This window comes from Lipotes vexillifer, unplaced genomic scaffold (genome assembly GCF_000442215.2).
Source record: "Lipotes vexillifer unplaced genomic scaffold, Lipotes_vexillifer_v1.1 scaffold21, whole genome shotgun sequence".
NCBI classification, from domain to species: Eukaryota; Metazoa; Chordata; class Mammalia; order Artiodactyla; family Lipotidae; genus Lipotes; species Lipotes vexillifer.
Window position 1 is genome coordinate 3,716,433 of NW_006774065.1, and position 14,941 is coordinate 3,731,373.

At 39.1% G+C, this 14,941-nt stretch overlaps 1 protein-coding gene across 1 annotated transcript in view; it reads left to right on the forward strand.

Moving 5' to 3' along the window:
• ATP2A2 (ATPase sarcoplasmic/endoplasmic reticulum Ca2+ transporting 2) overlaps positions 1-14,941 on the forward strand; it is a 55,521-nt gene that overhangs the window by 30,711 nt on the left and 9,869 nt on the right. The window contains 6 exon segments of the mRNA XM_007448721.1: positions 2,123-2,144; positions 4,368-4,503; positions 5,412-5,876; positions 12,041-12,129; positions 12,754-12,856; positions 13,705-13,836. Coding sequence (XP_007448783.1) covers positions 2,123-2,144; positions 4,368-4,503; positions 5,412-5,876; positions 12,041-12,129; positions 12,754-12,856; positions 13,705-13,836 — 947 coding nt within the window.

Sequence of the window (14,941 nt, forward strand, 5' to 3'; positions counted from 1 at the left end):
CAGGGATGATTTTGCCTCTTGAGATTATATATTGGCAGTCTCTTTCTGTGCCATCTTGTGACCACATTTCCTACTTAGGTTATAGGGTTGTTTCATGAACTAGAGCTCAGAAAGCACACCATACTCTCCCTGAATTTAAAAGCTCTGAGATACAGACAAATTAGAACTAAACTAAAGGTTTAACAAATGAAATAAATCTACTTCTTGGACAGAATGGCTGTTTTGCCAGTTTATGTATAACCAGTGAAAGTTACAGTTCAGTATAGTAGGGTAAGTCTTGAAAATTAAGATTTAACTTAGAAATACCATATGCAGTTGTAGGGGGGACTGTGCTTATTTGTTTTGACTTTTAGCTGTCCTTGCATAAGACTTCTAAAACCACCATGGTACCTTTCAGAAACCCAGGGAAAGCTGTTGTATACTTATTTTTTACTCTCCACTTGCTTTGGTACTGATGCGTACTCATCCAGCAATATTTGAACACCTACAGTACACTGGGCATTGTTCTCAAGGTGCAGGTGAAATATTGGCTTTATCTGTTCCTGGGTCTGTGTTGTGGCATTTACTTCAAATACGTCAAGGAAAGGGGCTAAGACATGGTCTGTTTAAGAGCTGTTAAAGGGACTCTTTGGCCCAGAAAAGAAAACTCAGTTGACTTAAAGATCTTCTAGAGGTTATGCAAGAGGTTTATTCATTTATCTGATAATTCAAACTTCAAAAGGTACCAAAGGGTACAAGGTGAAAAGTCTCCTGCCACTCATGCCCTGCTCCCTAGTGGTACAAGTCTGTTACACCTTCCCAGAGGTATTTTCTCATATCAGTGGAGCTCCATATACATGATGCTTCACATTTGTGTTTTCCCCACTTAATATACAGTATGTCTTAGAGGAAGTTTTTACTTTAGTATGAATACAGTTGTCTCTTTTTTCTACTGCTGATAAAAAAAAACTAACCACATACAGCAAGCATATCTGTAGAATAAATTCTTTGTAGTGGAATTTATGGGATAAAAAGATTGTGCTTTGCATTTTTTTTTTTTTTTGGCCGCGCCACGCGGCTTGCGGGGATCCCAGGTCCCCGACCAGGAATCGAACCCACGCCCTCAGCAGTGAAAGCAAAGCGTGGAGTCCCAACCACTGGACCACCAGGGAACTCCTGTGCTTTGCAATTTTGATATGTATTGCCAGTTTGCCCTCCAGAGATTTTGTAAGTTTTTTTCTTCGTACTCAGCAGTATATATAGGGTCGTCACAAAGTCTGGACGCGTAGTTGAATTAAGAATACTAAATGGGTTACTAACATTACATGGTATGTTTAGTGACATATTCAGTTTGTCCTTGTTAGTGCACTAACACCGAGTTTTCATTAATATCTGCTTATGCACTTGCCTCTAAATGATTTGTGCCTCTGGTTTTGTTTTGGTTTGTTTTTTTGCTTATTAAAACTAAACTTGCCACATCTTACAGTCACCCTGTATAAGAAGCCCTGTTTCTATATACATCCTTTCAAACTTGGTGCATTTTTCTCAACTCCTTTGTCAATTTGATAGTTTAAAAGTGGTCTCTCTGTGTAGTTGTATCTTGCCTTTCTTTTATGAGTGATATTAATTGAACATCTTTTTATAGAGGCATGTTTCCTGTTCATGGTAATTTGGCTTTCTTAGTGGAATAAATCATGGCTTGTACAGTTCAGTCCCCTTCACCATGCTGTGTGTGTGTAGGAGTGCAAATAATGTGTACTTAGAGCTGTTTGCCCGAGTATCATTATTCTCTTCTTGTGTACTTCAAATCTTGTATCTATCCAGGAAGAGTTTTTATGACCCCGAGAATAAGTTGATTATATTGCTTATTGTAGCAGATTTTTTTTTTCCCGCCTGCCATGCCATGTGGCCTGCGGGATCTTAGTTCCCCAGGATCAAACCCGTGCCCCCTGCAGTGGGAGCTCAGAGTCCTAACCACTGGACTGCCAGGGAATTCCCTATAGCAGATTTTTATATATTTGTGCTGTATACAGGCTATTTATTTCCTTTAAAAATTGTGTTTGATTTGGAGACAGATTTTTCTTTATGTAACATGATTGCAAAAGTTGCTTATTTTAGCTGACTTTTTTTCCTCCCCAATTAGTTGGTGACAAAGTTCCTGCATAGTTCTTGGTTAAAAAAACAAGTGGGATGACACAGATACTTTTTTTTTTTTCCCTTGTGAGTTTTCTTTGTGAAGACGCCAAAATATCATGAAGAAATTGAATAATGCCCACGTTCAGGGCATTTCATGGCAATGCCTGTGATTGATTTATTCTTTTTTAAGTTGTTTTGTCACTAGACTGTGGAGGCAAAGACCTGGCATCCTTGACATATAATTGTGCGCTACGCGGGCCTCTCACTGCTGTGGCCTCTCCCGTTGCAGAGCACAGGCTCCGGACGCGCAGGCTCAGCGGCCATGGCTCACGGGCCCAGCCGCTCCGCGGCATGTGGGATGTTCCCGGACCGGGGCACGAACCCGTGTCCCCTGCATTGGCAGGTGGACTCTCAACCACTGTGCCACCAGGGAAGCCCCCCACTGTCTCTTAATCCTCTCCAGGATATTTATTTCTTAATGCTTTATCAGTTAGGCTTTTTGCCAATACATGAGGTAAAGCTATAATTTAAAAACAATTGGCTTTCATCTCATAAGGCCTATTTATCTTTAAATTTTATTAAAAATTAGTTTTGATTTAAACTTACCTTCTAAAATGTTTTTAAAGGGTTACAGATTCCTTCAGTAGCAGAGGTAATATTCTTAAGGTTGAAGTAGTTTTGTTGTCTCTCTGTTTTGTGGAAAGTGAATTAATTACTTAGTGTTCTTTTTCCAAGCAGGAAAAATACAGACTCCAGGAATGCTAATCTCACATCTGACATACTTTGCAATTAATCAGATGTACAATTAACAAAAGTTAGCACCCTCCAAAATGGTGAATGTTTACTACCTAAAGTTTGCACACTTAGATTTGGGATTGTTTGGAACATTTTCCCGTTTTTGTTTGATACAGGCAGTCTAGGGTGGAGGGTTCATATTAACTGGATGGAAGTAAGGTGGTCAGAAGATTAAACACAATGCTAACCTGAATTAAATAGAGAGTAAATATAAAATTCAAAGATTTATCTGATTATTAGTTTTGAAAAGCAACTCATGTCCTAGAAGTAGGGATGTGAGTAACCTGGGCTCTTGTTTTTTATTGTTTCTTTATGAATAGCTTATCTACTAAAACTCCCATTAGCAGCAACAACCTGGACGCTGATTAAGCCATAAAATGGTAGGGAATTGATTGGGTTGAATGTATGAAATTCTCATACTGTGCCTACAAAAATAATTTCCATGTTAAAACTTTCCGTAGAGTTTCTTGAGTGTTGTTTTTTTGTTTAAAAGTCATACTCTAGTTCTGGGCTAGATTGAAGAACCAGATTCTTTTGTTAAATTTTGAGAGTGAAATTTCCTACCTGGAATTTGACCTAACAACTAGGGCCATATTTCACCCTCATTATATACAGTTAACCCTTGAACAACATGGGTTTGAATTGTGTGGGTTCACTTATCTGCGGATTTTTTTCAATAGTAAATACTACAGTACTTACACTATACTAGTTGGTTGAATCCTAAGATGCAGAACCGCAAATATAGAGGGATTGTGTATATGGAGGGCCAACCATAAGTTCTGTGCAGATTTATGACTGTGCAGAGGGTTGATGCCCCTAACTCCTGCAGTTTTCAAGGATCAGCTGCATTTCATAAGTGATGTTAAGTTGAAACCAGATTCAGACATTGTGAAAGTTCTAAGAAGTAGTCTCTTACTTCTTAGAGACTTCTACTTACTTCTTAGTAGACTTACTTCTTAGTCTCTTGCTGTTTTTCATTTTGGTTTATTGAAATAGAATGGTCTGATTACTGCGTGCAAATATTTCTAGAACAATGTTTTCATTTCTCATCTTTGGCATTATTGAACAAAAACAAAAACAGGCTTTCCAGTGGATGATCCTAAGTATTCATATACTGTACCTACAGTTTGTTTATTTTGTTAAAAGTAAATATACTTTCACCTTCTTAAGTATCAGAGTGTATGTGTATATAAATATGCAACAAATCTACATTCATAATATTAGAGTATAAAATGATACCTGAAAATGAACTAAATTTGTATAGTTATTCAAGAAAATAAAGGTAATTGACTGGGATTTTACTTCAAAATTAAATTCCTTTATTTTGATTTTTTTCTTTGAAATTAGTTTCTATTACTGAATTTTACTAGTTTATGTTCTTTTGAATGAATTGGGCCTTTTTTTCTTTTTCCTGAGAGTGGTAGTGGTATGAGCGGATGAGGGTACCAAGGTTCTAGGTGCAGACTGCACAGATCTAAACAAACCTTCTGTATCACAACCTGCTTAGGTGAATCTGTCTCTGTCATCAAGCACACTGACCCCGTCCCTGACCCACGGGCCGTCAATCAAGATAAGAAGAACATGCTCTTTTCTGTGAGTACTTTGTTTGGAAAAGACTTAGCCTATAAAGGGATGTTTTCAAAATGATGTGGATGATAACTGTGTGTAGTTCACAACCTGTGTTTAGAGAGAAAGCAAATGTGGCAAAAAACCATTAATAATTGGTGAGTCTGGGTGAAAATGGATGGATGTTCATTGTACTACTTCAATTTTTCTGTTAAATTTTTTTGAAATAGAAAGTTGGGAAATTTATAGTTTTCGTTTGTTTAGAACTTAAAGTGGTATTTCAAGTAGTGGGCTTTTGTGGGTTAGCATGGGAATCTAACCACCCCATAGTAAGTAAAAAAGTAGAGCAACAATGAAAATAATGAAGCCCTGTTCTTCCAACATTTAGGAATTAAAATGGGGTGGGGGGAACCTTACACTTGATTGTATTGATCTTTGAATACTAGTGCTTAAGTGGAGGTCCTCAAGGACAGCCCATGGTCCTGGTTGCCCTTCTTATTATGGGTGATAAAAGTAGGAGGGGTTGAGTTGTTGGAGCCAGAGGTGGAGAATGCTTAGAGTTGAGAGCTGTATGAAGTATGAAAAGTCAGGAACACAGAGGGGTTAAGCGCTGTCCCAGGCCAAAGCTAGTCTGCAAGCCAGGCTCAGTATTGTGAATAGAGATTCAAGGTGGCCGGTGTAGAGGGCTCTGGGGCAAGTAGGTACCATTCTAATTTCATGGAGAATCAAATCAGGGAGAGATGGACCACACCTGCCTGCATGAGGTATTGCTCATCATCAAAGTTAGATGGCTGGTTGCCACTGGAAGGCCCAGTAGAATGTGGTGAGAGAATCTTTGTGCCCTCTTGAAAATCCACACAAGTCTGAGTTTACTAGTCAGTATTTAAATTGGGTGTGGTGTTAGTCTTGTAACCATATCTCTACTTCTGTCCTAGGGTACAAACATTGCTGCCGGCAAAGCCATGGGAGTGGTGGTGGCAACTGGAGTAAACACTGAAATTGGCAAGATCCGGGATGAAATGGTGGCCACGGAACAGGAGAGAACACCCCTCCAGCAGAAACTAGATGAATTTGGGGAACAGCTGTCCAAAGTCATCTCCCTTATATGCATTGCGGTCTGGATCATAAACATTGGACACTTCAATGACCCAGTTCATGGAGGCTCCTGGATCAGAGGTGCTATTTACTACTTTAAAATTGCTGTGGCCCTGGCTGTAGCAGCCATTCCTGAAGGTCTGCCTGCTGTCATCACCACCTGTCTGGCTCTTGGAACTCGCAGAATGGCAAAGAAAAATGCCATTGTTCGAAGTCTCCCTTCCGTGGAAACCCTTGGTTGTACTTCTGTTATCTGCTCAGACAAGACTGGTACACTGACAACGAACCAGATGTCAGTCTGCAGGGTAAGTGGGAGTAGTTTCAGAATCTTTGCAGGTTATGGTTGTTGATTCATCCTAAGAATATGCCTTCGTGCCATCAAAACCTTTGATTTATTATTTTTTTAATTACTATTTTTTTAATCGGTGTCTAGTTGTTTCATGATATTATGTTAGTTTCTACTGTACAGCGAAGTGAAGTAAAGCTCCCCGTGTGATTTATTTTTTTATTTTATTTTTATTGAAGTACAGTTGGTTTACAGTGTTGTGTTAGTTCCGGGTGTACAGCAAAGTGGTTCAGTTATTTTATGTGTATATATATATATATATATATATATATATAATTTTTAGATTATTTCCCCTTAGAGGTTATTAGAAAATACTGAGTATAGTTCCCTGTGCTATACAGTAAGTCCTTGTTGGTTATCTGTTTTATATATAGTAGCATGTATCTGTTAATCCCAAACTCCTAATTTATCCCTCCTCCCCCTTCCCCTACCCCTCCCCCCTCTGGTAACCATAAGTTTGTTTTCTGTGTCTGTGGGTCTATTTCTGTTTTGTAAATAAGTTCATTTGTGTCTTTTTTTTTTTAAGATTCCACATACAAGCGATATTATATTTGTCTTTCTCTGACTTACTTCACTTAGTATGATAATCTCTAGGTCCATCCATGTTGCTGCAAGTGGCATTATTTTTTCCTTTTTTAAAAATTTTTTATTGGAGTATAGTCGATTTACAATGTGTTAGTTTCAGGTGTATAGCAAAGTGAATCAGTTACACATATACATATACCTGCTTTTTTTTTTAGATTCTTTTCCCATATAGGCCATTACAGAGTATTGAGTAGAGTTCCCTGTGTTATACAGCAGGTTCTTATTAGTGATCTATTTTATATATAGAAGTGTGTGTATGTTGATCCCAGTCTCCCATGTTATCCCTCCCACTGCTTATCCCCTGGTAACCATAAGTTTGTTTTCTACATCCATAACTCCACTTCTGTTTTGTAAATAAGTTCATTTATACCCTTTTTTTTTAGATTCCACATATAACAAGTGGCATTTTCTTTTTTATGGCTGAGTAATATTCCATTGTATATCTATATACCACATCTCCTTATCCATTCATCTATCAATGGACAGATACTTAGGTTTCTTCCCATGTCTTCCTCCCTCCCTCCCTGCCTCCCTACCCCTCTTCCTTTCTTTGCTGTGTTGGGCCTCAGCTGCAGCATGCAGGATCTTTTTTTAGTTGCAGCATGCAGACTTCTTTGTATGTGGGCTCTTAGTCGCGGCATGCGAACTCCTAGTTGTGGCATGCATGCTGGATCCAGCTCCCCAACCAGGGATTGAACCTGGGCCCCCTGCATTGGGAGCGTGGAGTCCTACCCACTGGACCACCAGGGAAGTCCCTCTATGTCTTTTTTTTTTTTTTGGCTGCATTGGGTCTTCGTTGCTGCGCACGGGCTTTCTCTAGTTGCGGTGAGCAGGGACTACTCTTTGTTGCAGCGTGCAGTCTTCTTATTGCGGTGGCTTCTCTTGTTGCGGAGCACAGGCTCTAGGTGCACAGGCTTCAGTAGTTGCAGCATGCAGGCTCAGTAGTTGTGGCCCGCAGGCTCAGTAGCTGTGGCACACGGGCTTAGTTGCTCCACGGCATGTGGGATCTTCCCAGACCAGGGCTCAAACCCGTGTCCCCTGCATTGGGAGGCAGATTCTTAACCACTGCCACCAGGGAAGTCCCCCTCTGTGTCTTGACTATTGAATAGTGCTGCTATGAACACTGGGGTGCATATATCTTTTCATCATTTCTGGATATATGCCCAGGAGTGGGATTGCTAGATCTTAAACCTTTGATTTATAATTTGATACCTTTTTATGTGCTTTAAGCAAATTGGGTTGTATGTGTAGCTTGAGCCCAAGGGTAATTTCTTATACTCCAGAGGAATTAATCATTTAATTCCCAGAATTATGTCATGAAATAAAGGTTATCTACATGGCTGATATATTTGTACTGGGGAAATAACTGTAAGCAGTCTGTAAATGTGTTAGGTGACTGTGCTTGCTTTATTTCCCTGTTCTTCTCTCTCTAAGTGTATGTATGTTAACACAAGCTTCAAAGGAAGAGTTCTATAAACCAGCTAGTTACCTACCTACATAAAATTCTAATTGGTACTTCCTTAACACATTGAATGAGACATGTTTTCTTCTTAAAAAGTAAATAATTGCCTTTAACTTGCTTCATACTCTGTGTTCATCCTTCCTTTCTTAGGTTGTTTTGACCATCACTTGGGGATAAAATTAAAAACTTTAAACCTTCCCTTAGCAAAGTAAGAACTAAAGAAATAATGTAATGGTACAGCTGAATGAAGTTCTTTCATGTAATTCAATTTCCCTAGGTTTTCTTTAAACAACTTTGAGGTGGGGGTATGAGAGAAACAGATGAGGGAAATTGAGGTGCAAACTTCCAGTTACAGAATAAGTGTGTCATGGGTATGAAATGTAGAGTGCAGGGAACACAGTCAATAATAATGTAATATCTTTGTATGGTGACAGATGAGAACTAGACTTATCATGATGATCATTTTGAAATGTATAGAAGTATCCCATCACTATCCCATGCACCAGGAAGTTTTAGGTCAATTACACTTCAAAAACCGACATAGAAAAAGAGATCAAATTTGTGATTATCAGAGGCGGAGGTGCGGGTGGGAGGGGGAGGAATTGGATGAAGGTGATCAAAAGGTACAAAGTTATAGGATAAATAAGTCTTAGGGAATGTAATGGTACAGCATGATAAATATAATTAGCACTGCTGTACGTTATATATGAAAGTTGTCAAGAGAGTAAATCTTAAGAGTTCTCATCACAAGGAGAAAACTTTTATTTTGTATATATTAGATGATGTTCATTAAACTTATTGTTATACTCATTTCATGATGATCATAAGTCAGATCATTGTGCTGTATACCTTAAGCTTATATAGTGCTGTATGTCACTTATATCTCAGTAAAACTGGAAGGATAAATTAAATACAAAATTGACACACGCACACAAAAAAAACTACTACTATGTACAAGTCAAAGTAATTTTCCAAAAGGTACACAACTCATACAAATATTGAGTGGACACATGTCAAAGATTCTATTTGGCTCATTAATTCAATGAGGGAGAATCAGTAAGATGGTAAAACTGGTTACAGGATCATGTGAGGAAGTGTGCTCAATATTAGAATAGAATTGATGTGTGTTAGATTACAAAAACTGGTTAATATCCTATAGGGCAGTAAAACTAAGGTTATCTTTTATACAGGACAAAAAGCCACAACTTCATAAAACATGAGCCCTTAATAATAGCACAGTGAAAGAATGTTAAATATTTCCAAAACACTAAATCTTTGAGTGTGCTTGTTAAGTAATGCTTCTGAATGACATTGAAAGGACATGCCATCCTCCCCTTGGCCTTATCTCCAGGTTTTAGTTAGTTTTTTTAGCACTGGAAATTGTTCTTGTTTTAATACAGTTGAACCCTCTGAATCTTTTTCTTGCCAAATTTATAGTCATGGTATTTTTTTGATACACCCACCCTCAACTTTTTGTGTTGTCCAAAACCCAGGTTTAGAGTGAATGGACAGGTGTTTAAAACACACTGGGGTGTTCTCTCAAGTGGTAAGCTTCTAGCTTGTCTTGAGTTTCTTGAGTAGATGCAGGGTGTAACTGAGCTACCTATTCTCTTTCCTTGGAACCAAAAAAGGTTGGATGAATCTGCTAAAAGCTAGTTGTCCGCTAATAGCTGATTGATTGGGGGAGAGAAAGGGAATTTCATTTTACCTGTTTGGTTTCCCGCAGGAAATTGTTTAAACTTAGACTGTAAGCTTTAATTCCTCAGAATAGTCCTTATATCCATGAAGGTAAAGCAGTGTGTGAAATTGTAATCTTTAAAAAATGGTAAGGTTGTGGCAGCTTCAGACTTCAAACTAAGACTAAAACACAATCCATGATAAAAATGTTTTTGTTCTTATATTTTCCCTTAAGTGATTTGATTTAAAATGTTCTGTTAAAGAAATAGCTTGGCTCTTTGTTCTACATTTGGCGACAGAAAGCTGATGCTAATCAGTATTCTACAGGAGGTTTCTTGCAGTGGATTGCATAACTGCCCTTGACTTCAGGATACTTTCATCATGCAGTTTCTAAATGGTTTACTGGCTTGCAGTCTAAAATGCCCATGTGCATTCAGATTTAGTTGGTGTGGGTTAGAATTCTGAATGTCTTAGAATATTTTGAACTCTGGTATAGACCCAGAGTTTCACTTTTATAAACAGTGTCATTAAAGAAGTAGCATGGTGTATAGTAATAATAATGCCAACTTGCTTTGATAAGGCTTAGTGCAGTTAATTTTTCACATGTGACTTTATTTGAATCGTATGGTAATCCTGCTCAAGAGGTTAGAAAACCTAGGCTCTGAGAAGTTGTGACATGTCCAAGGGTCACACAACTTTTAATAGAAAGGTAAAGTTGAATTTTCTGATGGGAAACATTGGTAAACCTGGTTCTCTCTCTTCCACTTAATAATTGTGTAACTGTGAGCACATCTTTTAACCTCTCTAGTCCTTTGTTTCCTCTTCTGTAAATGTCAGACATCTTTGGAAAGAGCTTTGTGCCAAGCTTCCTTTTTTTAGATGTTGTATCTGTTAGAAAGAAGTTGTAGGGATTGGTGATCTTGCTGCATGTGACCTTGGACATGAATCTTTTCCTCATTTGACACACCATTTATATGTGTTTGAACTAATAACACCTTTTATCAGGAGTCATCACAGTTTTACTTGTATATTTTAATTTTTAAAAAAATCGTTTTGTCTTACTCATAGCTTTAGTTGAGTTCCAAGGTTGATTTAGTTCTGAGTGTACTTTTGAAATGAAGCTTTTGGAATTTAAAAGTATGTGCTATAATTGACATATATACACTATCAAATGTAAAATGGATGGCTAGTGGGAAGCTGCTGCATAGCACAAGGAGATCAACTCCATGCTTTGTGACGACCTAGAGGGATGGGATAAGGGAGGGTGGGAGGGAGGCTCAAGAGGGAGGAGATATGGGGATATATGTATGCATATAGCTGATTCACTTTGTTGTACAGAAACTAACACAACATTGTAAAGCATTTATACTCCAATAAAGATGTGGGGGGGGGGAGTATGTGCTGTATAATCAAATCTTATGAGGCAAAAGAAGTTATTTTAAAATAAAAACGAGCAGATTGTCTTACTGAATATGAGTCAGAATGCTCTGAAAAGATGTTTTTAAAGCATTACATGGCCCTTTTTTACTTTAGTTTAAGAATTCTTGGGCTTCCCTGGTGGCGCAGTGCTTGAGAGTCCGCCTGCCGATGCAGGAGACGCGGGTTCGTGCCCCGTTTCGGGAAGATCCCACATGCCGCGGAGCGGCTGGGCCCGTGAGCCATGGCCACTGAGCCTGCGCGTCCGGAGCCTGTGCTCCGCAAATGGGAGAGGCCACAACAGTGAGAGGCCCGCATAACGCAAGAAAAAAAAAAAAAAAAAAAAAAGAATTCTTTCCTAAGCCTGCTTCCATCTGTATTGTCTTGGTAGCATCAGTTCATTCAGCTCTGCGGGCTCCTTACCGTATACACGCAGTTGTGCAGCTTCATAGAAAATGAGCTATTGCCACAATAAAAATAAGTAGGAAGAAGTAGAGAAGCAGTTTGTCTTATTTTACTTGGGGAGTGTTTATGCAACTCTGAAATGTGAGTTTATTCTTCCCGAGGCTTTTACTGTTAGCTCTAAGGCAGGAATACCTATGTCACTTCCTCAGCCAGCCATTTGAAATTTGGAATTCTGAGCATTCTAAAGAGTACTGCTGAGTCTTGGAATTGACTGACCCAGAGTCCTCATAACTCAGATTTCACGTGGGTTCTCTTCTGTGTCTGGTGCTGTTGCTGCTTATTATTTATTCAGTTCCTCAGTGATGCTGTTTCTCAGACTGTTAGGTGGATGGGGGAGGCAGTCTTAATAGTGTCCAGTTGGAATAAGGGGCAATGTTCCTCATGCTGAGCTTCAATTAATCACTTTCATTAACATTTATACTCAAGTGAGAAAGGCCTTTTGTCTTAGCAAATGTTATATGTTTTTTCTAGCATATTTTTTATACCTTTTCAACACTTAGGCTTTTTATTTTCTGTAGATGTTCATTCTGGACAAAGTTGACAGTGATACTTGTTCCCTTAATGAGTTTACCATAACTGGATCAACATATGCACCTATTGGAGAAATGTGAGTAATCCCTCCTTGTCTTTTAAAGGCTCCACTCTGGTAGTTTGGTGCTTGTATAGACTTGCAGTGTCTCTAAAATGTTCAGACAGTTTTCCTAATGTGGCTCATGTTTATCAGAGTAGTTCATTTTCTTTAAAAACAAAATTGATAATACATACTTTGGAAATTGAAATTGATATTACAGGTTGTATAAGCCAGTGACCCTTTTTCATCTTTTGAAGCCTAAATTTTCATGTGGGGTTTCTGGTTTGCTTTGGTTTGGTTTTGGTTTTGGTTTGGTTTTTTTGGTCGCCCTGCACGGCTTGCGGGATCTTAGTTCCCTGACCAGGAATTGGGACCCAGGGCCCTGGCAGTGAGAGCACCGAGTCCTAACCACTGGACCACCAGGGAATTGCTGTTTGTTTTTCATTGATACCAGTGGTGGAGGAGTTTCATTAACTAAGAATTCCTGGTCTTTGCTGATTGACTGCTGATACCAGAGACACATTCTGTCTCCAGCATCAGATTTCTTTTGAATGCTTGTCAGTCCGTTGTCCACAAAATTCTATTTATTAGTAAATAATTAAATAAAAATCAATAGAGATGACCACAGTGTGTTCTAAGAGTTACTTTTTCTTTTGACAGACATAAAGATGATAAACCAGTGAATTGTCATCAGTATGATGGTCTTGTGGAATTGGCAACAATTTGTGCTCTCTGTAATGACTCTGCTTTGGATTACAATGAGGTAAGCCTCCTCACAAATGAGAAACTAGACCTGGCTGTTCCTAGTTCAAGGGTGCGGTGGGTGGAATGAAAATCCAGCCTTCCTTCCTCCCTTTTTTGAAAGTATGGGTTCCTGGTTTTATTTTCCCTTTCCATTAAGAGCCTATCTCTATCAGAGCCAGCATGACCTACCCAAAGGAAGCTGGAAGCCTTTCATATATTCTCTGTGACTGAGCATTGCAGTTACTTAACTAGGAGTTGTAGCATACATGATGTTCTCTTCTGTGTATAGCTTAGTTACTATAAATGATTAAAACCAGGATACTTTTTCCTGAAAGTATAGGGTATTGATTTTGCTTTTTAAGATGGGTAACATTATGTCCTAGAGGACAGGCTGAAGCTTAGAAGGTTGTTTTGATGATGATGATGATGATATAATATAAAATTTAACCAACAGAAAACCTTTTTTTCCTCCCTTTTTAATTATAAACAGTGAGATAAATTCTTTGGTTTCTAAAGGCAAGCCAGTCCCCAACGGAAACAGAATGTAAACTCTGTAGAATGATAAATAATGACAAGGAATTACAAATACTATTTGAAAGCTCCCTATGTTTGAATTAATACTGTGATTATTGGCTTCTTATGGTTAAAGGAAATGAAAGACCTAATCATTAGAAAAAGATAAAATGCACACCTATGCTTTGAGTTTATTTTTAATTATCTGGATCATATGCTCCAGAATAGTATAAAAATGGCCCAAAGAATAATGGTACAATGGACAAGAGATTGTCCACCTATGGAAAAAGTCTTTATTAAAGAAAATTTACTACTTTTCCCTTTTTGTAATTTGTATGCTTTTAACTACTACAGGCGAAGGGTGTGTATGAAAAAGTTGGAGAAGCTACAGAGACTGCTCTCACTTGCCTGGTAGAGAAGATGAATGTATTTGATACTGAATTGAAGGGTCTTTCTAAAATAGAACGAGCAAATGCCTGCAACTCGGTCAGTATTTGAGCTTAGTGTTTTATTCATGCTGCCCATCACTCAGACCTTATATTCTTAGTCTGCTCACTCTCTTACTCTCTTAGATAACTTAGTGTATACCTTATTTCCTCAAACTTGCAATATCTCCTTCCCCATACTCACTATAAGGTAAAATGGTCTGGCCATTTGACCACAAAAATAAAAGTAATCAATGGATAATTTCCACATGCAGCCTCTGTGCCCATAAGGTCTGCCGTCTCCCCCGGTGCTGTAAAATGGACTCTTCTTGCTCCCAGCAAAACCCAGCTGCTCCTGTCTAGTGAGCCCCAATATCTTTCCTGCTTATCAACCTCCCATCTCTACTGGATCTTCATTAGAGAAACAATAGTATGTTTTTTATCTAAAAACTTTCTTTTGCCTTAAGCACCCTGCTTCTTTTCCTTCACAATGAAATTTCTCAAAAGAGCTGTTTTTATGTATTGTTTCATTCTTCCAGTTTTCTTGAATCCACTCCAGTCAGGCTTTTGCTTCCTTCTAGTCTATCAAAACCTCTTGTCCAAGTTGCCCATGACCTTGTGCTAAATGGTCCAATTGTTTATGCACGTGTACTACTAACACATTTAAAGTACACGAAGCAAGGACTTCCCTGGTGGCACAGTGGTTAAGAATCCTCTTAACAGTGCAGGGGACATGAGTTCGAGCCCTGGCCCAGGAAGATCCCACATGCCGCGGAGCAAGTAAGCCCTGTGCACCACAACTACTGAAGCCCGTGTGCCTAAAGCCCTTGCTCCGCACCTAGAGAAGCTACCACAGTGAGAAACCCATGCACCACAATGAAGAGCTCGCCACAACTAGAGAAAGCCCACACACAGCAACAAAGACCCAACACAGCCAAAGATAAATAAAATTTTTAAAAAGTACACGAAGCGGGCTTCCCTGGTGGTGCAGTGGTTGGGAGTCTGCCTGCTGATGCAGGGGACGCGGGTCTGTGCTCCGGTTCGGGAAGATCCCATGTGCTGCGGAGCAGCTGGGCCCGTGGGCCGTGGCCACTGAGCCTGCGCCTCCAGAGCCTATGCTCCACAACGGGAGAGGCCACAGCAGTGAGAGGCCCGCGTACCGCAAA